Below are 27,887 nucleotides of genomic sequence, written 5' to 3' on the forward strand. Positions count from 1 at the left end.
AGCTGCAGAACAGCTACTGAGAAGACTTATGGTGAGATGTTTTCATTGATCATATTGAGTTTCTCTGATGCTTCAATGACTGGAGCCAAACTGCGCTTTTTGTGAAATCAGTCAGATCCAGTAGAAACACAGAATGAGTTTCTACTGACATATAGACAGAAACAAAACTGTTCTATTATCTGTTCCCCGATTTAACCAGAGAGCCAAGATGACAGAGGCAGACCTCCTTAACCTTCTGGAAGATTTAACCGATGATGATTTTGAGAAGTTCAAGTGGTACCTGAAGTATGAAAAGGTGGACGACATCCCACCAATCAAAGAGAGCCAGCTGGAGAAGGCAAAGAGGCAGGATGCTGTAGATCTGATGGTGCAGAAATATGCATTTTCTGGAGCTGTGGAGGTAATGAAGAGCATTTTAAAGAAGATCAAAAGGAATGATCTGGTGAAGAAGTTGTCAAACATCGGCTCAGGAGCAGAATGTCAGTCACAGGAAAAGACAAACATGACATCACATCCAGACAGCAGATCCGTCACAACAGCCTGTGTCTGTATGTATTTTTAATAATTTTATATTAGGATTTTTTTACTGTCATTTCTCAGCACTTCTATACATTGACACAAAATGTATCCTTTGCATCTGATTTGACCAAACCTATACACGGGGAGTAATAGGCAACGACAGAGCAGCACCTACTGTAGGGTACAACTCCAGTTCTTTTTGCCAGTGGGGCACTGACAGCAGTATTAACCCTAACATACATGTTTTTGATGGTGGGAGGAAACCAGAACACCCAGCAGACACTCTACACAGAAAGGACCTGGGACATTCAGGGTTTGAACCAAGGACTTTCTTGTTGTGAGACAATAATCCTAACCACTGAACCATCATACTGCCCAAACAGTAGTCTTTGGACAGTTACACATACATTTAGTTCTTCTCAGCACATTTACTTTAAAATAAGATAACTGATACTACATTAAAGTACTACATTTAAGGTAAATATAGGCCTTTTAACACATTGCAGGGGGCCAACAGTATTGTGACAGATACACATGATACCTTCACTGATCAACAGACACTGGCACTCTGACACATATGGTACTCAATGGAGGCTGGTTTCATATTGCATGGGTTATTTGGGGGTCGACTTTGGATTATTGAGAGATTGTGGGTGCAACTGGTTGAAAACATGAATGAACTTTTGTCAGGTAGCAGTGACATAATTCTGATAGGTGGTCACGACAAAGGAACTGTTATTGGTTACTGTTATCGGGGTTGTAGATCAGAGAAACTTTGACTTTCACTATGAATGAAAATTAAATGTATTGTGTTATTATTTCCCCAGGTAAATTTCTCCTGAAAAATGCAAATTTCTCTGTCATTTATACACATAATATTTACTAAACAAAAGATTGTAGATTGTAAAAAGTGGAGCAGCTGAATCAAAGGGGAGATCATTACACATATATTTTTCTTTGTATTTAAAGTCCAACTAAAACTTGCACAAATACAAATATCCAGAAGTCTAACTAAGTTGGTTTCTACCACTTAACATTTTACCAGTTGTTAAATGCAGACACATTTTTGTTGTGAGGAAAAGTTCTGACTTAGACATGCAGAGCAAAACAGAACAACAAGTCAGGACTAATACATGTCTTCTATCATTAATACTGATAAAATAAGAAAGGCATGCTTCAAGAATGAGGTCAATGTAGAGGAGAAATCTGATGACTGATTTGTTGATTGTACACAGATTTACAGTAACCATGTTTAAAACATTACATGTTTACTCATGTAACCTGGTTTCTCTGAGTGAACTGATTACATAAGTGCATGTAAACACTGATAATTGTTTAGATCTATATTTTTCTTCTCTTTCAGTGGATGGTGATCTGCAGAAGGGTTTAGATACATGTAAGATCAAACTGAGGAGAACGCATCAAAAAGTGACTGAACCAAGTGATGAACCCGGAGGTGAAACCCTCTTCAATGATATCTACACTGATGTCTACATTACAGAGGGAAAGAGTAATCAGGTTAATACCCAACATGAGGTGTGGCAGCTTGAGACAGATTCCAAGATGAAAACCCTCCATGATACTTCAATCAAGTGCCACGACATCTTTAAACCCTTACCCAACCAAAGCAATTACATAATCAGAGTTGTTCTGATGAACGGCGTCGCTGGCATTGGAAAAACCTTCACAGTGCGGAAGTTCACTCTGGACTGGGTAGACGGCTTCAAAAACCAAGATATCAGTCTGGTGGTTCCGTTTCCGTTCAGGGAACTGAACTTGATCAAAGATAAGAAGTACAGTCTGCTCATGCTGATCCATAAATTCCATCCAATATTAGAGAAGTTCACAGCAGAGAAGCTCGCTGCCTGTAAAGTTTTGTACATCTTTGACGGCCTGGATGAAAGCAGACTTTCACTGAATTTCAACAACATGAAGGTCGTGACTGATGTCACACAGAAGTCATCAGTCAGCGTGCTGCTGACAAACCTCATTGAGGGGAATATGCTTCCTTCGGCTCTTGTCTGGATAACATCCCGACCTGCAGCAGCCAATCAGATCCCTCTGAAATGTGTCGACAGGATAACAGAAGTACGAGGCTTCACTGACGCCCAGAAGGAGGAGTATTTCAGGAAGAGATTCAGTGATGAAGAGAAGTCCAGCAGAATCATCTCACACATCAAGACATCCAGGAGCCTCCACATCATGTGTCACATCCCAGTCTTCTGCTGGATCACTGTTACAGGTCTGGAAGACATGTTGACTACAGACCAGATAGGAGAGCTGCCCAAGACCCTGACTGACATGTACTCACACTTCCTGCTGGTTCAGATAAAAAGGAAGAAGCTCAAGCATGTTGGAGGACATCCGATTAGTCCACAGGTGCTGACAAAGGCTGACAGGAAACTTCTTCTGAAGCTGGGGAGGCTGGCGTTTGAACAGTTAGAGAAAGGAAACATCATGTTCTATCAAAAAGACCTGGAACAGTATGGTCTTGATGTCACAGAGGCCTCGGTGTTATGTACACAGATCTTCAAAAAAGAGAATGTGAGATTCAAGAAAACAGTCTACTGCTTTGTTCATCTGACCGTTCAGGAGTTTCTGGCTGCAGTCTACATGTACCACTGTTACACCAACAAGAACACAAAGGTACTGGATGACTTCCTGGGAAGACACTATAAACACAGTGAAACATCTTTCCCTGAGAAGATTACTGCTTTTTTCAGAGTGAGTGGTGGGCATGGTGATTATGACAGAGACAATAAACCCTACCCATCTCTGGATGACTTCCTGATGGGAGCTATGCAGAAATCTCTCACAAGTAAAAATGGCCACCTGGACCTGTTTGTCCGCTTCCTTCATGGCCTCTCTCTGGAGTCCAACCAGAGTCTCTTAGGAGGCCTGCTGGGTCAGACAGACAACAGTCCAGAAACCATCCAGAGAGTCATCGACAACCTGATGGAGATAAACATGTACGATATCTCTCCTGACAGAAGCATCAACATCTTCCACTGTCTGATGGAGATGAACGACTGCTCAGTACATCAGGAGATCCAAGATCTCCTGAAGTCAGAGAACAGATCAGAGAAGGAACTCTCTGTGATCCACTGCTCAGCTCTGGCCTACATGCTGCAGATGTCAGAGGAGGTTCTGGATGATTTGGACCTGAAGAAGTACAACACAACATGGGAGGGACGACAGAGACTGATCCCAGCTGTGAGGAACTGCAGAAAGGCTCGGTAAGTCCAGATGTGATTAACATTATAAAGCAGTGTAGATTAGTAGTTTATTCAATTATTCAAATACAAATACTATATTGGGTCCAGTGGCGGCTGCTGGTGTTTTAAACAGGGGAAGCTCACTTTACGTCTTCATCTTCTTTTTCAAGAATACATTGTATTCGTATAGATAGGCATACATCATATGTTGTAATATATGTGTCATTACAGACTTTCTCGTTGTTATCTCTACAAGACTCACCATGAAGTTGTGGCCTCAGCTCTGAAGGCCAACCCCTCCCATCTGAGAGAGCTGGACATGAGCTACAATGCCCTGTCTCATTCAGATGTGAAGGTTCTGTGTGCTGGACTGGAGAGTCCAAACTGTAAACTGGAGACTCTGAGGTCAGTTCACTGTCTGTAGCTCTGGTAAATGTATTCAATTAAAATCCTTCAATGAAGTTTCAGATGTTTGGTTCATATATTTTCAGGGTTTGCTTGAGCTTAAATCTGAAGAATTAAAAATCAACAGTTTTGGTCTGTGTAAAAATGACCTCCAAAGTTTAAAGTAATATGAGGCTTCAGTCTGAGTTACAGATATCAAGTAAGTGTGTTTGTGTTTCTTCAGTGTTTCCTTGCTGAGTTGCAGTGGAAGGATTGAAAATATGACAGTGTATTAGGTGCCATCCATTTCTTTTGATCATCTTTGAGAGGGTTCTACACCTTCATTGGAGTCCAGCTGTATTGAGTTAAATTAATTGGACATGATTTGGAAAGGCACACACCTGTCTATATAAGGTCTTACAGCTCACAGTGCATATCAGATCGAAATGAAGTTGGTTTTACTTTGAAAATAGTTGGAAGAGCTGTTATTTGTAAGGAGTTACCATTTGAAACATTTAGGTTTTCTATCCACATCTGTACTGTTATTTTTTTGTCTTAGCAGGACAGCTACTTCTTTTATGAACTTTTAGATTTTAATTTCAATGCTTTATACATTGTTCAAAGGAGAATTCCAGCCAAAACTCACACCAAAAAACATTTTCAGTTTAAGTGATGCTTAGAGACCACAAAAGATTTCCAACTACTTCAAAATCACATTGTGTAAAATGAACACAATTGTAGCCTGGACTCACATTTTCACATTAACACATTCTCATGCAATAAAACATATTTTGCACTGTGATGCACTGATGCATAGGCCTAATGGTAACCACAAATGGCAAAAGGTAAACACAAATAAAGCATAGATATTATGAATAAAACACAACTCAAAATTGACACTGCTTCTTCGTTTTTGCTTGGTTTTGAGTACAGGTAAAACTTTTCTTAGGTGACTGATTTAGCAAGAGGTGTCAGAGGTTCTCTTTCAGTTGTCCTCTGGTGACGTCATCGATGTGAACCAATCTCCAACAACCCTTATCAGGGGCTTTTTGGCGGGGTAGTGCCTAGTCTATAGAATTGTCCACGGCAGGAACTGCATTCCTTTTTCCTTCTTCAGTCACCATCACTCAAGAATGAAGTATCTAACACGCCAGCAAGCAACAGCACACCATGATAGCTGGAGAAATACCCTGTTCCGGCTCTCTTCAAGCGGCAATGGTGGCGGACTACTGAAGATGCCCCATGCTCCATAGCCAACAGCCCATCTTAGATATTTTGGAGTATCACTGTTCTAAGCAAAGTGTACAGTTCTGCAGCTTTAAAAGCATCTGTAGGAGCATCCCATCCATTCTCCTGCATTAGTCGTACACAGATGTCTGTGTTGTCACAAGGGAACTGACTCTTGGGTGTGCACACATCCTCGCACACAGCCACTTCCTCAAGGTGGAAGAACTGTTTTCAGTTCATCCTATGCACCATGCACCTGTGGGACCATATACATGAGGACTGGACAACTGCCATGCATGTCTTGGCCCAGCCTGTGTCAGATCTTGTGGGTGGTCCATGTGCGCACCACTTCATCCATTTCTTTCTGAAAGAATATGCTGCAGGTCAGGACATTATTACAAGTTAGGTGGCGTGTAACCTTGGGTATTACTTTATTGTCACTCAGGCCATTAAAGTAGGTACTGTGTCAGAATTTGCCTATAGGCTAGGCCCGGTAGACAAATGATTTTCTCTCTTACTTAGGCCTACTATTTTTGTGTTGAATTGATTTTCATGTTAAATTGATTTTCATATTAATATTATCATATTGCGTTACCTAAACAAGGTTGAGGAAGCAGACTGGAAGTCTCCAGAGAAGTGACTATTGTCTTAGAGGGATTTGAACAAGTTCATCCAGAACTGAATGCTTTATTTTTTTAGAATTCCCCACCAGGATTCAATGCGTTGATTCCCTGTACTGTGCCCATAAATAAAACTCGACCGTGGCAAAAGAGTTGGTGTGATTCCTCCTCGTACAAGTCCATAGTCCAAAGAGCATTGGGTCCTTTGGTGCTGTACTGCTGGCACCTCTGTTCTCGGAAGGTCTACACCTTGAGGATTGATTATTTTGAATAATTTGAATTACCCGTAGATGTAACCAGCGATAGCCTTGCATCTGCCCGGTCCATTGCAGCTCCTGGTTAACAAATGCTATCATCTCATCCAGATTTGTATGTTTTTTTTCTCCAAAACTCAGTTTCTTGCAATGTCTCTTCAAGGTCTGGATGCTTAGGATGATATGATGATTCTGATAACAAGCATCTCCTCATTGTTAAACTCAACTGAAAAGTACAATTTGATCAGTATTTCCACAGCAGGCATAATGCAAGACAAGCAGCGTCTCTCCAGTGTTGCAAAGTGAGGCTATGTGACTACTTGGCAGAATAAAACACCTTTTGAAGTTATTTTTCTTGTAAATTTGTTATTTTTCTCACAAATTAGACACTTTACAATAAAAGAGAATATGTGAGTTTTTTCTCATACATTTATGATTTTTTTTCTTGCAAATTTGTGACTTTTCAATGTCAGAGAATATCCAAATTTTGTTCTGTTTGATTAGCGACCTTTTTTATTAACCCCCCCCCCAAGGTCAATATTGCTTTTTTAAATATACAGCCCTAAAACGCTGTGATATGAAACTTAAAGAAGGGATTTTTTACTAAATATTTTGAAACTTTGAGTCAGATATATCAAGTGTGAGTCTACCAGACTGTCAAAGCTTCATACTAGCTTCATTTCCTAAAGTGCAGCTGTGTTAGGAAGACACCACTTCACAGTCAGAATGGAGAGGAGGAATGATTACTGCCACCAATAACATGTTTTAATTACACATACCTACTAAACTACTAAATGCAAGAAGAGTTGATTTAATAGATGTGGGCATAGTGATGTTGAACTACACTTTTAAAACCTGAACAACTGATTGGATTATAAATGGATTTTAATCTCCATACTTTATTCTTTATTCAGATTGTGTTACTGCTGTTTGTCAGAGATCCACTGTGCTTCTCTGGCCTCATCTCTGAAGTCCAACCCCTCCCATCTGAGAGATCTGGATTTGAGAGGAAACAAGCTGCAGGATTCAGATGTGAAGCTGCTGTCTGATCTTAAGAAGAGTCTACAATGTAGACTGGAGACTCTGATGTCAGTTCACAATCTGTTAATATTGTTGATCTTTATGTTGAACAACTAAACTTTATTAATGTACATACATAAAGTGCATCCATGAAGTTAATGTTTTCTATATTTTCAGTATTGTACAGTTTAGTCTGTAGTTATATAAGATGACTGATTCTAAAAGATACTGTAGCAAATGTCCACTGTTAGTTGTTAAAGTAAATTAATGTTTATCATTTTTGGTATAGAGTCACATCTGTATACAAAAGATCATCTCAACTAATATCTGTTTGAAACTGATCAAGTTTATTTGTTGAAGGAGGAATATTTCTTTATTATATTCTTTCATGTGTTTTAATGAATATTGTTTGATCAGTAATCCTTGAGAACACACACACACACACACACACACACACACACACACACACACACACACACACACAGATCAATGCATGTGTTTAAAGTATTTTTATGACTCAGTGTTGACATGAATATATGTCTGAATGTTGTGGTGACATTTGGATGATGTGTGTACAAGGCGGACATTATGATGATCCACAATAACACAATGACGAAGTCACTCTGCTCATTTTAGAGAAAAGCTCATCGGCGAAGACATAGTAATGTTAAACTACACATTTAAAACCTAAACACATCTGATTGGATTATAAATGGATTTTAATCTACATAATGTATTCCTTATTCAGATTGGATGACTGCAGTTCTTCAGAGACCAGCTGTGCTTTTCTGATCTCAGCTCTGAAGTCCAACCCCTCCCATCTGAAAGAGCTGGATCTGAGTTACAACAAACTGAGGGATTCAGACGTGAAGATGCTGTGTGATTTTCAGAAGACTCCAGGCTGTAGACTGGAGACTCTGATGTCAGTTCACTGTCTGTTACTATTGTTGATCTAAATGTTTAACAACTGAAACTAATGTATGCACATAAATAACTTACATCCATGAAGTTATTTGTTTCTATATTTTCAGTATTTTACTGTACAGTTTAGTCTGTAGTTATAAAAGATGACTGATTCTTAAATAAACTTTAATATCTAACTGAACATTTTCTAAAGTAAATTACTGTTTCTAATTTTGGTAAAGAGTCACATCTGTATACAGAAGATCCTCTGAACTAATATCTGTTTGAAACTGATCAAATTTACTTGAAGAAGGAGAAAAATGTCTATATGATATTCTTTAATGTGTTTTAATGAATAATGTGTGGTCATTGATCCTTCAGAACACATGCACGCGCGCGCGCACACACACACACACACACACACACACACACACACACACACACACACACACACACACACACACAACACAGGTGTTAAGAGTATTTTTATGACTCAGTGTTGACATGTTAATGTGTCTGAATGTTGTGGTTATTACAATGATCCACAATAACACAATGAAAAAGTCACCCTGCTCATTTTAGATATAAGGTAATTGATGAGGACATAGTAATGTTTATCTACACATTACAACCTGAACACATCTTATTGGATTATAAATTGATTTTAATCTACATAATTTTTTCTTTATTCAGATTGTTTGACTGCAGATTGTCAGAGATCAGCTGTGCTTCTCTGGTCTCAGCTCTGAAGTCCAACCCCTCCCATCTGAGACATCTGAACCTGGGTAACAGCAAGCTGCAGGATGCAGACGTGGAGCTGCTGTCTTACGTTCTGAAGAGTCCACACTGTAGACTGAAGATTCTCATGTCAGTTCACTGACTGTCTGTTACTATTGTTGATCTTAATGTTTAACAATTGAACCATATTTATGTAGCCTATATACATAAGTTGCATCCATGAAGTTAATTTCTTCTATATTTTCTGAATTTAACTGTACAGTTTAGTCTTTAGTTATAAAAGATGACTGATTTTTAAATAAACTGTAGAGAATGTTCAATGTTAGACGTTAAAGTAAATGAATATTCATAATTTTAGGTAAAGAGTCACATCTGTATACAGAAGATCCTCTCAACTAATATCTGTTTGAAACTGATCAAGTTTACTTGTTGAAGGAGAAATATTGCTTTATTATATTTAGGGCTGTCAGCGTTAACACCTTAATCATGATGTGATTAAGGGCAGAGCATAACGCGTTCATTTCTGTTAATCACGTTAATTGTGCTCCTCACTGAGTCACTCTGTCACTGACTGCTGTTACAGTCGACCTCTGTAAACTGTGCACAATGCACTGCATGTGTTCGAATGGTAGGGGTCTTGCTGCTGCTGTCATATTCTTGCATAGTCTGCACTGATTGTTGTGACTTTCTTTAATTTCCTTGATTTTGTGTTACATTAATATGGACTTAAAAACTGCTGTGAAATTCAAAATAATAGAGTTTTAAACTTGCAATAAAAAATAAGATTAATCATGATTAACTATTGAAATTCAGCAATTAAATCGTGGTTAAAGAAAAATCAATTTTTGACAGCCCTAATTATATTTAATGTGTTTTATTGAATGATGTCTGATCAGTGACCCTTCAGATAACACACAGACACAGATGCACACACACACACACACACACACACACACACACACACACACACACACACACACACACACACACACACACACACACACACACACACACACACACACACACACACACACATACACACACTTTAGAGAAAAGCTCATTCATGAGAACATAGTAATGTTGAATGAACTACACATTTTATTTTAGATGAACACATCTGATTGGATTATAAATGGATTCTAATCTACATAATTTATTCTTTATTCAGGTTGAGTGGCTGCAGTTTGTCAGAGATCAGCTGTGCTTCTCTGATCTCAGCTCTGAATGCCAACCCCTCCCATCTGAGACAGCTGGATCTGAGTCTGAACAAGCTGCAAGATTCAAACATGCAGCTGCTGTGTGATTTTCTGAAGAGTCCACACTGTAGACTGGAGACTCTGAGGTCAGTTCACTGTTACTATTGGTGATCTTAATGTGTAACAACTGAAACTAATCGATACATACATAACTTACATCCATGAAGTTAATATTTTTCCTATATTTTCTGTAACTGTTCTGTAGTTATAAAAGATGACTGATTCTTAAAGAAACTGTAGAAAATGCCCACTGTTAGTCCTTAAACTAAATTAATGTTTATAATGTCTGGTAAAGAGTCACATCTGTATACAGAAGAGCCTCTCAACTAATATCTGTTTGAAACTGCTCAAGTTTAATTGTTGAAGGAAAACAATGTCTTTATTATATTCTTTAATGTGTTTTAATTAATAATGTCTCATCATTGATCCTTCAGAACACACACACACACACACACACACACACACACACACACACACACACACACACACACACACACACGTTATCAAACTGTTTTTAAACCCAGCACAGATTTCTGATGGAATAAGCTCATTGATGAGGACATAGTAATGTTTAGATACACATTTAAAATCTAAACATCTGATTGTATTATAAATGGATTTTAATCTACATATTTTATTCTTTTTTCAGAATGAGTGGCTGCAGTTCAGGGATCAGCTGTGCTTCTCTGGTCTCAGCTCTGAAATCTAACCCCTCCCACATGAGAGAGCTGTATCTGGTTGTCAACAAGCTGCAGGATTCAGATGTGGAGCTGCTGTGTGATTTTCTGAAGAGTCCAGACTGTAGACTGGAGCTTCTGGGGTCAGACACTATTTTTTATTTCTGTGTTGAAATGAATATGATGTCAAAATTGTGGTGACACTAAAATGCAGACATAAAGCTCCTGTTATGCTGATCGACACTGAATATCTTAATGGGCAGAATCTACTTTCTTCTTCAGTGGTTTAGCACATTGAACAATCCCTATATCACACAAGTACACAAATAAAACAACACAAATCAATATTACCATCCTCCAGCAGTGTCAGTTTTTTTTTTTTAAATGTTTACGTCTTTTTGGTTTGAGTTTGTATAGATGGAGTCACGGATGGAGCTGCAGAGTTTAGGAAGTGAAGTCATACGTCTTTATTGAAGTAGCAGCATGTTGTCATTAATATTAATTAGAGCTCCTTTTCATTGTTTGTATCTGACAGTTTGTAAGCTTCATCCTGTCCTTTCTAAACCTTCTGCAGCTCTGAACAGATTATAAAACACTGAAAAATGAAACACTGATTTTAGAGAAAAGCTCTTTGATGAGGGCATAGTTATGTTGAACTACACATTTAAAGCCTGAACACATCCGATTGGATTGTAAATTAATTTTAATCTACATATTTCATTCTTTATTCAGTTTGTGGAGCTGCGGTTTGTCAAGGATCAGCTGTGCTTCTCTGGCCTCAGCACTGAGGTCCAACCCCTCCTCCTATCTGAGAGAGTTGGATCTGTGTTTCAACAACCTGAAGGATTCAGACGTGAAGCTGCTTTCTGATCTTAAGGAGAGACTGAAGTATCTGAGGTCAGTAGACAGTTGGAGTCAGTCTGTGCTGGTTTCAGCATGTTTAGTATTAAACATAGTCAGTATCAAAGCAAAGATCCAGTATTTCTTGGTGAACCTCCAACCTTCTCAGTGCTGCTTTCCTCAGTGAAGATGTGAGAGGAGAATGGTGACAGGCTTCAGGATTGGACAGAAAGACAGAGAGAGAGAGAACAGTCAGCCAATCACATGAGCCAAAAGCTTGTAGTGATCATGTGTTTGAGTTGATGTGAAGACGACTGTTGTTGTTGTGTTGATGTCTGCAGGAAATAAAGCTGGATTACAGCTGACAGCCTCATCATCAAACTGTCACTTTACAAACGTTGATATGATACATAATGTTGTAATGTTGAGACGCTTCACATTCAGCGTGTTGAAACGTAGAGATTCATAATGTCTTTGGTTTGCAGAAACGTACAATTGTGGTGACCAAGCTGCATGTGATGATTTAACAGCAGGAAACATCTTCAAATCCCACAGAGACTCTGTAGCTTTAAACTTTGATAAGAGTTGACATGTATCAGCAGTAAATCCATCAGTAAACTGATGAGTGAATGTCTCTGTTTCTGCAGTAATGACGTGTTCATGACTCTCAGCACTTTATTTCCTCTGTGGACTTGAGTGAAATCTGCAGAGGAAACACACTTGATAGTAAAAGTGTGTGCAGGTGTGTGAGCTTGGAGCTCAGTGTGTTCACTCCAACACGTTAACATGAGAGCTGAAAGGAAGCAAGCTATGCTGCACAGCTGTTCCACTTCTGGTCTGAACAGGACTGAAGTCCCTGCTGCTCTTTATACTGGATGTGCTGCATCACTGACTGGCAGCTGATGAAGTGAGTCTCACTAAACACTCATTTATCACCTCTGTTCTTTCTTCTTCTCTCATCAGCTGGTCATGATCTCTGTCAGAGTGAGAGCGAACATCCAGGAGTGTTGAGAGAGGATCAGCTGGATCCTGATGATCCATCTGGACCGGAGTCTGGATCTGGATTTTGTCGTCTTCACTTAAGTCTCTTAACTGACTACAAACTGAACAGTTATCTCTGGATTTTGCTTAAGTCAGCACTTTACAGATTTGCTATACATGAGCTGTCTGATGTAGATACAGGTGTTATAAGTCAGACTGTGAGCCTGGACTCATATTTATCAAGCGTCTCAGAATCACACTGAGAGTTAACGAGGACTAAAACTAATGAATGAAGCAGAAGAGAATTGACTGTGACTTTCAGCAGGAGAAGGATTACTGCCGGGAGAGAGTGAGACGTCGCTGTTTTACCACAGTCAGAGCAGCAAAGTAGAAATAATGATGACGTGTTGTAGTTTTCTCACAGTCTCAGCTGGAAATATTAAACAGTGGTCATTTGGTATATTATGTGTATAGACAGGTAACCAGGCAGGTAACTTGTTTATGTAACAAAACTATGAAGCCAAAATTCATAATAAGATTATATTTACAATCTGAAAAGAAAGTCTGAGAAATAAATGCAGCCTATATGTTAATTAAGATAACATATAATTTGACTGAGCTGGCGACATTCTCTTCATTCAGCAACATGGTTTCACAGCCTGTAATAGTGCTGCATCTTGTACACGTTGCAAACCCTCTACATGAAGCTCATAATACTGCAGTACTTTTACTGAAATACTTTTAACTACATCACTCATAATATTTATGTACTTTTACTATAATACTTTTACATTGAGCTCTTAATACTGCAGTACTTTTACTGTAATACTTTAAACTACATCACTCATAATATTTATCTACTTTTACTGTAATACTTTTACATTGAGCTCTTAATACTTTTACATTGAGCTCATAATACTTTTGTACTTATATTGTAATACTTTTACATTGAGCTCTTAATACTTATGTACTTTTATTGTAATACTTTTACATTGAGCTCTTAATATTTATGAACTTTTACTGCAGTAGGATTTGTTCATGGAACCAAAGCAGTCCCCAGTTTGTCTCCTCAAGGCTTTGGTGTAAAATTGGCCTTGAAATGATCTTTTCTGGCTTAATAAAAAAATGGGCAGGTTTTCTTGTCACAGACTCACATAAACAGGGGAACATCACATAAGGAGGCCTCACAAACCTTCTGTAATGGTTAAACATCTCCACTAGATGGGAGCAGACACCCAGTCACTGTCTTGCAGTCAGCCTGAAAACACTTCTGTGGCTTCAGGAACATTGTTGCTTACTCTACATGCTAAAGTTTTATGAGGAAAGAAATGCATTTAACAGATATGTCAGACATGACCTTTGTTTGCCTTGAGGGAAACTTTGAAGTGCATCTTTTAACAATCAGATCTCAAAAATACCAGAGAGCAGCTTTACCGCAATCAGATGGAAAGTATGTTTGTCCTGAACCCTGATTGAACATCAGAACACCTCCAGCTGTATCAGTAAATAATTGCAGGGAACAAACAGACTGTTGCTGCCAATTCACTGTTTATTTGGTCAATAAAAACTGTTTAGCAGCTCAGGTTTTTCTCAATTTTGCTGTAATTTGTGCTGCACATGAATCATTTTCTGTCATTTTGAATACATTTCTTGAAGGTTTTATAATAAAAATATCCAGTTTCACCTGTTGCATTGTTCAATAACGTCACATTCAACACTAATTTAGATTAATGAGCGTCGGTCAAAAATCACAAGTGACACTAAACTAAACCTTATCAAACTGTTTTAAAACCACACAGAACTCTGAGGGAATAAAGATCATAAAGCTGAAGTAAAGAAGAAGAGGACATTTGTATGAGACAGTCGGAATAAAACACACACACACACACATACACACACACACAAATACAATCATTGCAAATATTACAACCACAGAATGGCCACAGTGGGCATCTGAAGCTGATATGTGGAGTTGTTTTTTTAATCTGTTAATGAAACTGAATGTTGTTAAATCCACTCCTGTTGAATTTATGCAACCTTATATTATAATTTATTATGTGGCCATCCTGGTTATTGTCTACAGTTGTGAGTCCATATGTGCTGGTCACCAGAAAAGGTGCAGGTCACTCAAAAAACAAACAAACAAATCAATAAATTAATCAGTCCAGAGGCAACAATCCACACTGGATAAGCTGCAACTCTGAGCTTCAAACCAAACCGACCAGTGACATCAGACCTGGCCTCGTCCATCATTATTCAACACAGGTGAAAACTGTCTTGGATACTAATCTGTATTTATATGCATTAATATATAGATTTAAATCTTCCAGTGACTTCACCAGCCTCTTGTTTTTACTTTGGGTTTATGATGCATTCATCAGCTCCGACAGCACTAACTCACGTTGCTTTATATGATTGTTGGAGTCGATGGAAACTGTCAAGTCTCCACTGTGTTACCATTTGATTTATTTTTTAGCTGCAGGTCACGCACACAGGAAATACTGTACCAGACAAACAAGACTTTCCACTTTAATTTCACAGACTAGTAATATCCCATATATTTTATTTTATTTTATTTTCATCACTTTAATGTGGAAAAAGTTGAATATTACAGCTTTAAATTCCCTCTCATTTTCCTTTCCTTAAAATGAAGACACCACTGAGGAATAAATCAACGAATCAACCAGTTTGAACGACTCTCAGCATCCGGTCACCACGACGACGGTGGTGACAAACACAAACGCTGTGTGTTTCCAGGACAAATTGATCGTGTTTCTCTGCTTTCCCTCCTCCCCTTCGTATGGATTTTCTGTTAGACGTGAAGGAGGAGGAGGAGGAGGAGGAAGAGGAGGAAGCAACGGGGGGAGGCAGAGATGTGGAGAATGGAGTTGCCATGGCTACCGTCGGCATGTTGGGGGTGCAGCATGTGTGTGTGTGTGTTGTGCCTGTAAGCCAAATGGATGTTAGGATGAAATGTACATTGATTGACATCACAGCGCTATGATTCACCACACAGTCATCTCTTCAGCTGATATCAGTAACAGTTTAAAGCTGCGCTGCCTGTTTTGACAGATGGACCTTTTCAGTTAATTAGCCCGCAAAAAAGCCAAAATAACATGATTGTACATTAGCCGTAAGTTAGCCGGTAACTGAAGGGAGTTTCTGTGTGTTTGTATTCAGTTTAGCCTCTGACTGAACCCTCAACTCACCAGAAACTCTGCTGCTGTTGATTCCTTCCAGTCTTTGCTTTGACTTGTGCAATCATGCTGCAAGACACATTTTGCCTGTCTACTCTATTTTAGCTTCATTTAATTTACATTTTCTAAGACTTTTAATTGTATTTAAATGTGTCTTTATTTTGCCATTTGTTGCTTTTATATCTTGTTGTGATGCCCCTGTGGGTTTGTGTGGGCGTGGTTAATTTCCATCTCTGTTGCAGGTGAGGAGTTGATTGCAGTAACGCAGGGCACCTGTGCCCGTTGCCCTGTAGTATATCTGTGACTCCTGTTCCAGTCTAGGTCGGAGCTGTGTGTTTATTAACCTTCTCCACTTTTGTTTCCTCTCCCAAGTCTCGTCCTTGGTTTGCAGTTATGATGTTTGGTTGTAGTTATTTTTGATTCCTGCACCTTACAATACCCTCACACATACATCTGCATTCACTCGTCCATCACATACATTACTGATATCACTGATATTCACAGACTTTAATTTTCCCTAATTTGGCATAAGTTTAATTTAGTTACTTTTTGATTAAATAAGCATTTTCTTTAACTACTCATCATGATGTGTCTCCCATTTTGTTGTGGCCACCTGAGCCAGATCATACTGTAACACTTTTACTAACATTTCTATGTTTTATGTGTAATCTGTTTGTGGAATATACTTGAAATAGAATTGGGGATGTGTAATTGTAATTGTAATGTATACAAATATTTAAAAATAAAGTTATTAACAAATATAAAACTGAGGTATAAATATTATTGTATATGGGTCAGTGACAAATATGTTGTTTGCGCTTACCCATGCATCGTTTATATCATTTCTTACATGTCGAAGGGAGAAAGAGAGATAGGATTGTTGCAAACTAATGCTCAAAAAGAAGCATCAAAGGAGAGGAATGTTAGTGCAAAAGAGGCGTTGAGAAGTCTGGGGAATGTTTATCTACATAACAGAGATGTGTGTGCTCAAGAATCTATATATAGGTTAGCTCATATGCATTTGAAGGAAAGTTCAAGGAAAGTTTAGTGTGTTGAGGCAAAAGGCAGCGTCAAATGATTGTACCACAGATGACACTGGGTGCCTAGGTTTGTTGATTGTTACAAGAATAGGCCAATCGATAGTACTTTAGATGACATGTGTGGCAACATTTGCATCTGAATATCTCATTTTGAGTAAAAATGAAAACTGCAAGAAATTGATTAAAATAAAGAATGATAGCAGATTTGTTAGTAAAAGAACACAAACCAAATCTGCAATAATTAAATGTAATATTTAGAACAATTGTATTCCATTACCTTTATTTAATATAAAAGTTATAATGTAAGATCATGCCAAACTAGTTGATATGGTGTTTTATTGAGAATTTTGTGTTTTTAAACAAGTTGAATTATTTGGTACAAAGTTTTTATGGTTACACCACTTAGACATTTTTACCATAATCCTTAAAAATGGATTAAAAGCAGAAATTTGATGCTGGGTCCACAAAAAAAAGTGTGTGCAAGTTATTCATACATTTATTTTCATATTTTAACCCTTTAAATTCAAACTAAACCACATCGACAGAAAACAGTTTCACTAACTCATTAATACATTTATAATAATTTAAGTTAAAGAAAATACACAAAACAAGCAATTAAACATGAAAAAGATTGAAAAATATATTTTATCACTTGAAATTCAACTGGTGGAGAAAAAACATTTTGAAGAAATACTATATGAGAATTTCTTTCAGTGCACTGCTGTTCTGGTTGTTCGTCCCACTCTCAACATCCTCGAGTAATTTGAATAATCATATGCTGTCAGTCATATTCACAATCAGTGTCAGTCAGAACACATATTTTATATTCATAGTCTGTATTGAACCAGCAGCTCCGTATAAAAATATAACAACACAAGGTGACGAGCAGAAGGCGAACACAACAACTGGACAGGCTTAAATGGATTTTTATTATCCAGGCAGCTTTGGACTCAGGGGGTTAAAGGTCGACGTCAAAGCCGAACACCTCATGTTTCTGCCTCAGTTCTGATCCCAGAGGTCCTCGGCCCGTCTGACCACAAACATAACGCTGCCAAATACATTTCTCTGATGGTTGTTTTCAACGCAGGCTGCTTAAACATCCCCAGAAGACCATCTCAGTTTCTGAAGATGCAGCAGTTTTATGAGCAAAGATGATTTTATTCAATGTTTTTTTCATTCTTGTCTAATGATTCATTAAGAGTATTCAAATCTTTAGTTCTCTAATTGCTGTATTTTTAATAGCAATGCAGCTCATGATTATTTTCATTAACCTGCGATCTTTCTCAAATGACTGATTAATTGTTTGGAGTACAAAATGTCAAATATATGTCAGAAATAAACTAAAACTGTCCATTACAATTTATCGTAATGACCAACATTCATAAACAAAAAGATTTCATTTTGGATCAAATAGGACAAAGTATTCTCTTTAAGGTTTGTGAAGGTAGTGAGAAGCTGCTCCTTTATATGCCACCAAAAATCCAAATTATTAAGCTCATGCATATTCTGTAAATCCCAGTAAAACTTCTTGACATCAAAAAAACTTTCTTCATCCTCTTTTATTAATTTTTGTACTTATCTGAGCCACGTTTGAGGATGTCTGCAGCCAAACTGGACTCTCAGGAGGTCACAAAAAGTCTGCTTGAGGTCTTTTGTGGATGAATTATGAATTATGGACTTATCGTACAATATCGTAATTATCGACATCATCATGTCTATATATGGACTTATCATATTATACATGGATATGACCTTTGACCTCAGTATTGCCACACTTCACATTAGCAGCTAAGAGGCTATTCATGTCACATTGGCTAAGTGAGTAGTGTCCTCCGTTCCTCACTGTGTCGTCCTGAGTGGAGACTGCAGAAGAATTAAAGGTAAATAACTCTGTCCCCAACCATAATGGCAGTCTGTGTTTTTATACAAGTGTAGCACCCCCCCTTTACATTATTATGCTAGTATATTACCATTATATCAGTGGTATAAAATGATCTTCAAATGACAATAATATAGTTTATCGTGATTATTTCTGAGACAATATATCGTCCAACAGAAGTAGATATCGTGACAGGCCTACAGGCGTGTTTCTTTGAAATCTGCAAGAGTGTAGAAGAGTGAACATTTGGATTCAGCCAAAGCAGCATTGAACTTGACAAGGTAGGTCTAAGATACACTGAGAGGATAAACTCTCTCGGATTAAACAACATGTCCTTTTTTTGGCGCCGCCCTCACAACAACCGTCATGTTTTATGTGAGTGTAAGAAGTATTACAGCCTCATCATGCTGCCAGTATATGCTTGTATTATGAAACAATGTTAAGCAGTTTCTCCAGTGCACATCTTCTGTTTTCTCTTGTCTGTGTCACACACAGCACAGAGCCAGTGGCATCGCAGCTGAGCTCAGATTATTACCACAGAGCTCGAGAGCAAATGAAGCAGACAAGTAAAAAAAAGTCAAGAGATGAGCATTTATTCACAGCTAGTAAAAAAAACAGCCTCCTCCATTAACACCAACAGGTAATAATAATGAAGAGGACCTTTTCTTCATGCTTTCAGTGCAGATTCAACTCAGACAACTGATGCTTTTCGTCTTTCGTTGAATTCAAGCACATCAATACAGTAACAGCACGACAGTTCAGGTCAGATCAGAGCTGCTTTCTGCATCTGAATCCAGTTAAAACCCCCTCAAGTCAAACTGGCAGTTTCTGAAGCTGTTTGAATATGAATTAGACGTCACTTTCACCATGGCAACCGCCTCCTTCCCGCCGGTGATGCTCCTCAGTTGACCACAGAGAGTCAACCGCCATCTGGGCTGACAGGCGGAGAGAGGAGGGAGAGACATGCACAGAAAAACAATACGCGAGGCTAACAAGAACACACACGCACACACATACACACACACACACACACACACACACACACACACACACACACACGCACACACACACACGCACACACACACACACACATGCATGTACTAAATGCATGTTAATTTCTTTCTTCTTAACACAAACCAACATGGAGAAATAAACAACACAATATATAAGCACCATTGAATTGAAAGGGAATAAAAATGATTTGAAACCAAAAATCAAAGTCTAAATTAACAATAAAACTATTTTGTTTGCTAAATTTGATTTTAATATTCTCCACTTTTCTTGCCCTGATCAGGATTTTTAGTTTCAGCTCTGACACAAAGCTCTTGTTTTCTACCTTTATTAAATGATGATGTTCTAAGATGTTGGATACTGTTTTATACTATTGTGCTTTATGTTTTATTACTGTGGCTATCCTGTAAATCACTCTGTATGCTGCTGCTAAGTGTCCATCATTGTATGTCTGCAGACTTTGCCATTGGTTTAGTTTTTCTCTCCTATATCTGTGTGTATTATACAGATGTTGGTTCCCACGCTGCTTCTTCCTGCTTCATTCATGGGAGAATCCCACCTGTTCCAGCATGTACAGCTGGACATTTTATTCACTTGTTTCATTTGTTAGTGTGTGACAGTTGTTTATATTTATTATTTTAACAGTGTTTGAGGTGCTCTGTTGAAAATGACCTTTTTTGATACTATTTTGGGCGATTTTTTGCCTTTATTGGACAGTTGGTGGCAGAGAGGTTGACAGGAAACAAGGAAGAGAGAGAGAGAGAAATTGGTATGACATGCAACAAAGGTCCCAAAGGTATGTGGCATGTGCTGTAACCACTCAGCTATGAAGGCACTCTGAAAATGACCTTTTTACCTGGTTAAATGAAAGGATCAAAGAAGATGGGTCAAATGTTTGGAAGTGCAACAAGTGGCCCGACTGTTAAGATGATTGTATGAAAAATTATTCACAATTGACCCCTAAAAGATTCTTTAAAGAGTCTTTTTTCGTTTTTATTCTTCTTCTTTACGTAGTTGTTCTGTCTCATTATCAGCTTGTCAATTAACTGTGAAGCACTTTGAACCATTACCCTACATGAAAAGTGCTATATAAATAAAATTTGATTGATTGATTGATAAACATATTGATGATTGTACCACTCAATATGTATGTGAATTGTACATATAATAAGCCATGTGATGCAGCAGCAACAGTCGAGGTAACAGAACATTATAGTCACTATAATGTTATAACAATACACTCTTGGCTGAATTTAATTACATTATGATTCATGATCAAATACTGCATGTAGAGAAAAGGAAGTTTTATTGTTATGATATGAAGATCAGACACTTCATCACTTCTGCCACTCAGTTTCATATCCAGAGAGAGACGGACTCTGTTGTCAGCTATTCACACTGGGTGCCCTTTCTGTTTACTGTCCATCCACTTCATGCACGGAGATGCTGGAGGGTGTGTGTGTGTTTGGGGGTGGGGGGGGGGGGGTCATGGTCGCTAACACAAACACACCCCCCCCCCCCCCCCCCCGGAGACCGAGCGCCCTACATTCAACCATCAAACCCACTGTTACATAAAACCACCACCGCCACACCACACAAGCTGCCTGTTGCTAGGCAACAAGCCCTGGAGCCCCATCAGCGAGTCTCACTGGGTCGCTGCTGTACCTGAAAGTACTCAAATGGGTCAGTGAGGACAAAAGAGACAAGAGACAAACTGGGCAAATGATTAAAAAAAGAGGGGAAAAAAACACATGAAATCTGTCTCACATGAGGTTTGTGATTGAGGGACTGAACGAGGAAAAAAAAGAGAAGAACAACAGGCACTACAGTACGTAAGCATTATGTCATACAGTATATATCTCAATTTTTTAAAAAGCATTTATGAATGTTTTGCAGTTATCTGATATTCATACAAGACACTATTAGTATTAGTAGTTTATCCAGCTTGAAATGAGAGTCAACATAGGTGAAATATGGACTTAAAGACATATATTCTGCACATTTCCAGCTCTGTATTTATATTCTGGGTCTTTACTGGAATATCTTAACATGGTTTCCAGTTAAAAACTCCTTATTTATTTCATACAGGTCCTTTATGCAGCCCCTCAGTTCACTATACTGTACTGTACTATACTATACTGTACTGTACTGTACTGTACTGTACTATACTATACTGTACTGTACTAAACTATATACCTAACATTTCCAGAGCTAGATAGTCTCACCTGTTCAGAATAGTAACTTTATAGTGACCATATTTAATATTTATCCTGGAGACTTTTTCTTTCAGGGCAGATTCTGTATGGAAATCCCTCACTGACAAAATGACAGTCCATCACAGTCTATCTAAAAAGTATTTTAGGTGGACTGTGAGGATGAACTCTGGGTGAAGATACCCTTTTAGTTCCAGACGGATGCTGAGATTTGACTCTGAACATTTAGAGTCCTGCCTCACGCACCGAGAGCCTCTGGAGTTCACTATATATAATATTCAGTATCAGCATGTAAAGTTGGTTATTCTGTAAATACAACGTTATAAACAGCAAGTTCTGTATTAAAGAAGAGTCTGGGGATTCTGTAAAATACTGTCAGAACAACAGAAAGTGTTTTTAAATGTTTTTAAACTGTTTATTGTCTTGATAATACCGAAGTGTCTGAAAAGGCAAATAATAATAAAACTCACATCAGCTAAAATGTGTCAATTAAGCTAATAAAACCCAAATTTACAAGGTATTTTCTCAATGTGTAGTATTTGTATTACTCATATGCACAATTGTTTGTTGTTTGTTGGTTTGGTTGATGAAACTGCTATTTTTTCCCATTTCCACCATCCATCTTATATGATATTAAATAATATTTACATTTTGGAAAACATTTTTACATATCATAAAACAAAATTACATTAGCAAAACACTTTTACCAGTCCCTAAACAAATTAACATGTTATAAAACAAATTAACAAGACGCAAAACACTTTGACAAATCCCAAGTGACACAAACAGAAAGGGAAAGTAACAAATACCAGACGTGACATAGAAGTGATAAAATGAGCAATGACAGTCTGTACCAGCACACCAGTATGTTTACTCAGCTGTTTAATAAACCACACACACATAAGTATATTGTGTGTGAACTAAGCTAGCTGCTACTGTCATGCTATGCAACACTGAACGCTTAATTTTCTTCTTCTCTCGAAACTTTCACAACTCATTTCTTACTGACTCTACAGCACCACCTGGTGGCGGAATTTATACAACGCTTAACTCATGAATGAACCAACTGCAACGCAAATTAAACCATTAAATTAACTAAATTACTCACAAAAAATACACATTTTGAATTTTTTGATTAACATACAAGTAAAGACAGAGATCACAGTAGGTTTTATTTAACCCTGCAAAAGAAAACATTCATTACATAACAAAACAAATGTATTTCTCATAAACTCCTGGAGCTGCTGACAACAGTTAATGTTGAACACATAAACTGTGCTCCTCCTATAAAGTTGTTGGGTTTTTCTGTAAGTAATTTAGTTCATTTAATGGTTTAATTTGCGTTGCAGTTGGTTCATTCATGAGTTAAGCGTTGTATAAATTCCGCCACCAGATGGTGCTGTAGAGTCAGTAAGACATTAGTTGTGAGAGTGTTGAGAGAAGAAGAAAACTCCGTTCAGCGCTACTTAGCATGACAGTAGCAGCTAGCTTAGTTAATACACAAATATTATATGTGTTTATGGTTTATTAAACAGCTGAGTAAACATACTGGTATACTGGTACAGACTGTCATCGCTCATTTTATCACTTCCATGTCACGTCTGGTATTTGGTACTTTCCCTTTCTGTTTGTGTCTTTTGTTAATTTGTTTCAGGACTGTTAAAAGTGTTTTGCTAATGTAAATTTGTCTCAAACTTTGTAAAAGTGCTTCACATTTTGTATGGTTGTTTTGCACTTCCTGGACAGCATAAATATTAGACGTTCAAATAATATTTAGATGTCCAAAAACAGTTTTCAAATCAAATCAAATCTGTTTATTGTCAGTTGTAACATAACATTTCTGCAAGATATATCTTTGCAAAGTTGAAGGAGACGTAATTTAAATATCACTAAAAACACAGACAGTAACACTACAACAATTTGGAGTTAAAAAAAACCCAAAACAATAGAAGAATAAATACAAACCAAAAAAAAATGAATGTGCAGATTTAAGTGTGCAGTTGTTTGTTGCTGCAGCTAATAAGACAGCTTTTGAAAAACAGAAAAGAAAATCAGTTTGATTGTAAATAAATATGAAATGTAATTCATATATAAAACTATGAATCCTCCTGTTACACACAGAAACAGACTCACACATACAGGTTCAATCGTTGCTTCCTGTCGAACAAACCCTCATGTCAGTTGCTCTTTTAACTCCTGCTCACCAGCAGATCTCTATACCGCCTCTGAATTATTAACAGCTCCCTCATCAATGTTTGATTTCCACATTTTACAATCCTCCATCCATGCATTGCTCTCGCTCATGATATACTCCCTTTGAAACGTACACAGTCCCAACGCACCGAATCCCACGCTGAGATTAGCAGGAGGAGGGATGCGTGTGTGTGTGTGTGTGTGTGTGTGTGTGTGTGTGTGTGTGTGTGTGTGTGAGGAGGAGTTCACCTTTGATGGTTTCAGGACTGGAGGTTTTTTTTTTACAGTTTTGTAGAGTGAGGACGGATGATGCAGCATGTTTTATATGATAGTAGTAATTTCAATCACCTTGCAGCTATCAAATCAATTATTCTTAACCTTATGTTATTAATTCTGTTTGGTAATGATTGATATGAAGGATAATTGTGACTAAAATCTACTCAAAGAAGTCTGTCACTTATGCCTTTATTTTTTCTTTCTCCCTTTTTTATTTAATGAATTTGAATGACTTGTTTTTTGTATATAATAAAGTAAAAAAGAACAACAACAACACTTGCTTGTGTAAAAAGCATAGACTGCATATAAGAAATGGACGTAACATCCGTGACGTCACCCATTGGTTTGTGGACTGCTGCTCGAAGGCCAATAGTATCGGATCTGAGCAGCGCCATCTTGAACATTTCAGGTGCATGCCGGGAAAAATAAAAACACGGATTCTACTTATATGGGCATCAGGAGGAGCAAGAGGACGGAGCGGGGGAGGTTGTGAGGGCTGTATGTACCACAGTCTACACCGGCAACCTGGTGATGCTAACCAAATTAGCTGTTACGACTATAACCACAAAACTCCGGAGAAAACTGTCCGTTTGAAACAAGTTCACGGCTATTTCCTGCAGTCTATCTCTCCGCCCTCCTGAACCTGTGAACCAATCAACCTGTCAATCACGACGTAGCCACGCCCTAATGCATACCCTGCTTTATCGTCACATATAAAATCAGAGAGGCCAAAATGTCCCAAATGAACATCATACTGCATTGAAGAAGGCTTTAAACTAGCGATTGAGACCATAAACACATTTTGAAAACGTTTACTGAGGTTAGAAATCAAGTGAGAAGTTGGTGAATTCTCCATTGACTTGTATAGAGACGGAAGTCCTTTTGACACCAAAACGGTCGCCCCCTGGTGGCCTTTTGATAGAATGCAGTTTTAAGTTACTAAAATGACTTTGACCGCAGTAATTGGGAGAAAACTACTGAGAGAGCTTCAGGAGATCGTTGTAACTGTTACATAAAAACATAAATATGTAAATAATTAACTGTTTTAATATTGTATCTGTTTTTAGTAAATTAACTTTAATTAATTAATTAACATCCAAGCCCATTTACTTCTAAACTTTAGATAATTATCACTATGTAAGATTTTTTCCCCACTCTTGTTCATACAATACTGTGTTTTTCTGTCTAATCGTTAAGGAGCTTTTTTTTTTTAGTGCTATAGTTGTTTGCTTAATCTTCTTTCAAATTGAAAAATGTGATTTAAAGTCTGAGTGAAATAGAAGTTAGAGCATCTTTAGCTTCTGTAATGTGATCAATGTATAAATCCTTCACATTTGATTGGACTGCTTTAACATTTAAATATTAACTCTTTAGAACTAAAGTATTTCATGTCAATGTTTTTTTACTGAGCTTTTAATTAGGAATTGACTAATTCTGCATTCCTGCTGTTTCTTTTTTATTTACATGTTTTAATGTAATCTAGGCATAAATTATGTACGAATCATACATAATCATGATTATCATTTAAATCAATCACTGCCCAACAAAATTAATCATACAAAGTTAAGAGTATTTGATTTGATATCTGCCAGCTGATCGACTTTTTTTTTAAAGATGAAAAATGAAATAAAAAAACTTGATTGACATGATTTTTGGGCCTCAACCCCATTTTAACCTAAACTATGGTTGGACTGGTGTATCATCTGCTGTCAAAAACATTCCTCCATTTTGACACAATGATCATGTAATCCGGCATAATCAATACTAATATGCATGTGTAATAATTCTGCACCCACAATAAATCAACCATTAACAGGGAGGACTTTGTACCAATAACCACTTCCTTTTTTTTATTAACCATATTTGCAGCCCCCATTTGTCATTGTTTCCCTGTTGACTCCCACTAAACACGATATTATTCTTTTTAAACACAAAACTTCTCCAGTAGCAGCGTCTCAAATGTGAATATCTGCTAACGTTTCCCAGTTCTCCATTAAAGTAAACTCAACACCTTTGTGGTTGATTATGAAAATCTTATCTCAGAGTTTAGAGAATAATAATCAGCACTATCTTCTACACAATCAATCAATAATTAAAGAAAAAAAATTGTTAGTTGCAGTCTTTCAGCACTCCTATGATAGAATAATATAACCTTGCCTTCAGCTTTCTGTGTGCAGTTTGATAGAAATGAATACGGAGTAAACCTGAGGCCTCAAGTTTGAGGTGCGTATGATGATAAGATGCATGAGAGATAAAATAGTGTAAATCTGTAATCCATTCGCTTCACGTGAAACATGAAAAACTGCAATTGTTGTCTCTTTCAGTTCAGACTCTTAATCTTAAAAATCATCTGCAGATTTCAGGTTTCTCCGTTGTGTTAAATGTCATTCCTGTATAGAGATTTGAAACTTCTCCTTCTCTCTCTCTCTCTTTCTCTCTCTCTCTCTCTCTCTCTCTCTCTCTTTCTCTCTTTCTCTCTCTCTCTCTCTCTCTCTCTCTCTCTCTCTCTCTCTCTCTCTCTCTCTCTCTCTCTCTCTCTCTCTCTCTCCGTCTCTATCAGACACTCAGGAAACAACACAGCAACCTTGTTAATTTCATACCAAAAATAACGTCCATTTAAGATTTGAGGACCCAGCGCAGCCTAAAAAGCGACAGAAATACTTCCACTCTCTATGAATCTCTGTCATTTCTCAGCCTATAAACCTCTTAAACAGAAGCAGTCGGAGACGAGTAGCGCCCTCCGTCCCAGGAGAGACACTCGAGGGAGAATTTGTGAATCTAGGACAGTCAATAGCGCTCCGGTTGACTGACGCAGGCAATTGTATAGCAATCTGCTGTAATCACTGAGCTTAACTATCTATAATTCAGGAGAGCGAGGGCCCGATGATTCAAAGGACAGACAAAGTTGTTTTTTTAAAGCGGGAAATAATTGATCAGACTCCTCAGTGCTGCTCAGTGTAGACATGAAGCATCTGAAGAGGTGCAGTGCATCAGAACCACAGGAAAATGAATGCAGTTTTTCATATGTGTGTGTTTGATATGTATGATAAAATGATTATAAATTACATCTGTACTAGAAAAGGTGGATGAAACTTTAACTGTGATGGTTCAATAAATCAATCACAGCTGTCAGAAACACTAAAAAACAGTTTTAAATGTAAGTTACAAGAAGCTAAACACTGAAAATTAATGTAAACATAAAAGAAATTACGTCAAATTCACAATAACATGCTGTTGTTTTACCTTCATCATGACTGAACAAAACATCTTCACATCCAAACTTGACCAAATGTATTGTTTAAAACTATTTTCCCAGTTTTTTTTAAGTCTACAGTATGTTAAAAATCTTCTTTACTGACTGAATGTACAAATAAAATCTCTGTTAGTTAAAAGCAACAAGTGATAGAAAGCTCTGCTCATTTCTCTGTGATGAAGCTGTTTTAA

General features: G+C 37.7%; 1 protein-coding gene and 1 pseudogene across 1 annotated transcript; one reads left to right on the forward strand and one right to left on the reverse strand.

Annotated features, from left to right (window-relative positions):
- Positions 1 to 27,887, reverse strand: part of LOC133991108 (tripartite motif-containing protein 16-like) — a 445,082-nt pseudogene that overhangs the window by 414,599 nt on the left and 2,596 nt on the right.
- On the forward strand, positions 209 to 27,253 carry LOC133990124 (NACHT, LRR and PYD domains-containing protein 14-like). Its single transcript, XM_062428300.1, has 11 exons — positions 209 to 479; positions 1,883 to 3,243; positions 3,325 to 3,755; positions 3,966 to 4,139; positions 7,988 to 8,161; positions 8,836 to 9,009; positions 10,049 to 10,222; positions 10,786 to 10,956; positions 11,546 to 11,710; positions 19,246 to 19,316; positions 27,138 to 27,253. The coding sequence occupies exons 1-11, from the start codon at positions 209 to 211 to the stop codon at positions 27,251 to 27,253; spliced, it is 3,282 nt and encodes a 1,093-aa protein (XP_062284284.1).

This window comes from Scomber scombrus, chromosome 11 (genome assembly GCF_963691925.1).
Source record: "Scomber scombrus chromosome 11, fScoSco1.1, whole genome shotgun sequence".
NCBI classification, from domain to species: domain Eukaryota; kingdom Metazoa; phylum Chordata; class Actinopteri; order Scombriformes; family Scombridae; genus Scomber; species Scomber scombrus.

Bases quoted from the DNA above. Each gene is read 5' to 3' on its own strand.
- LOC133990124 (XM_062428300.1), top strand. From the start codon at position 209: ATGACAGAGGCAGACCTCCTTAACCTTCTGGAAGATTTAACCGATGAT. The intron at 3,756-3,965 runs GTAAGTCCAGAT...GTGTCATTACAG, and splicing joins AGGAACTGCAGAAAGGCTCG to ACTTTCTCGTTGTTATCTCT. The intron at 11,711-19,245 runs GTCAGTAGACAG...TGTCACACACAG, and splicing joins GAGAGACTGAAGTATCTGAG to CACAGAGCCAGTGGCATCGC.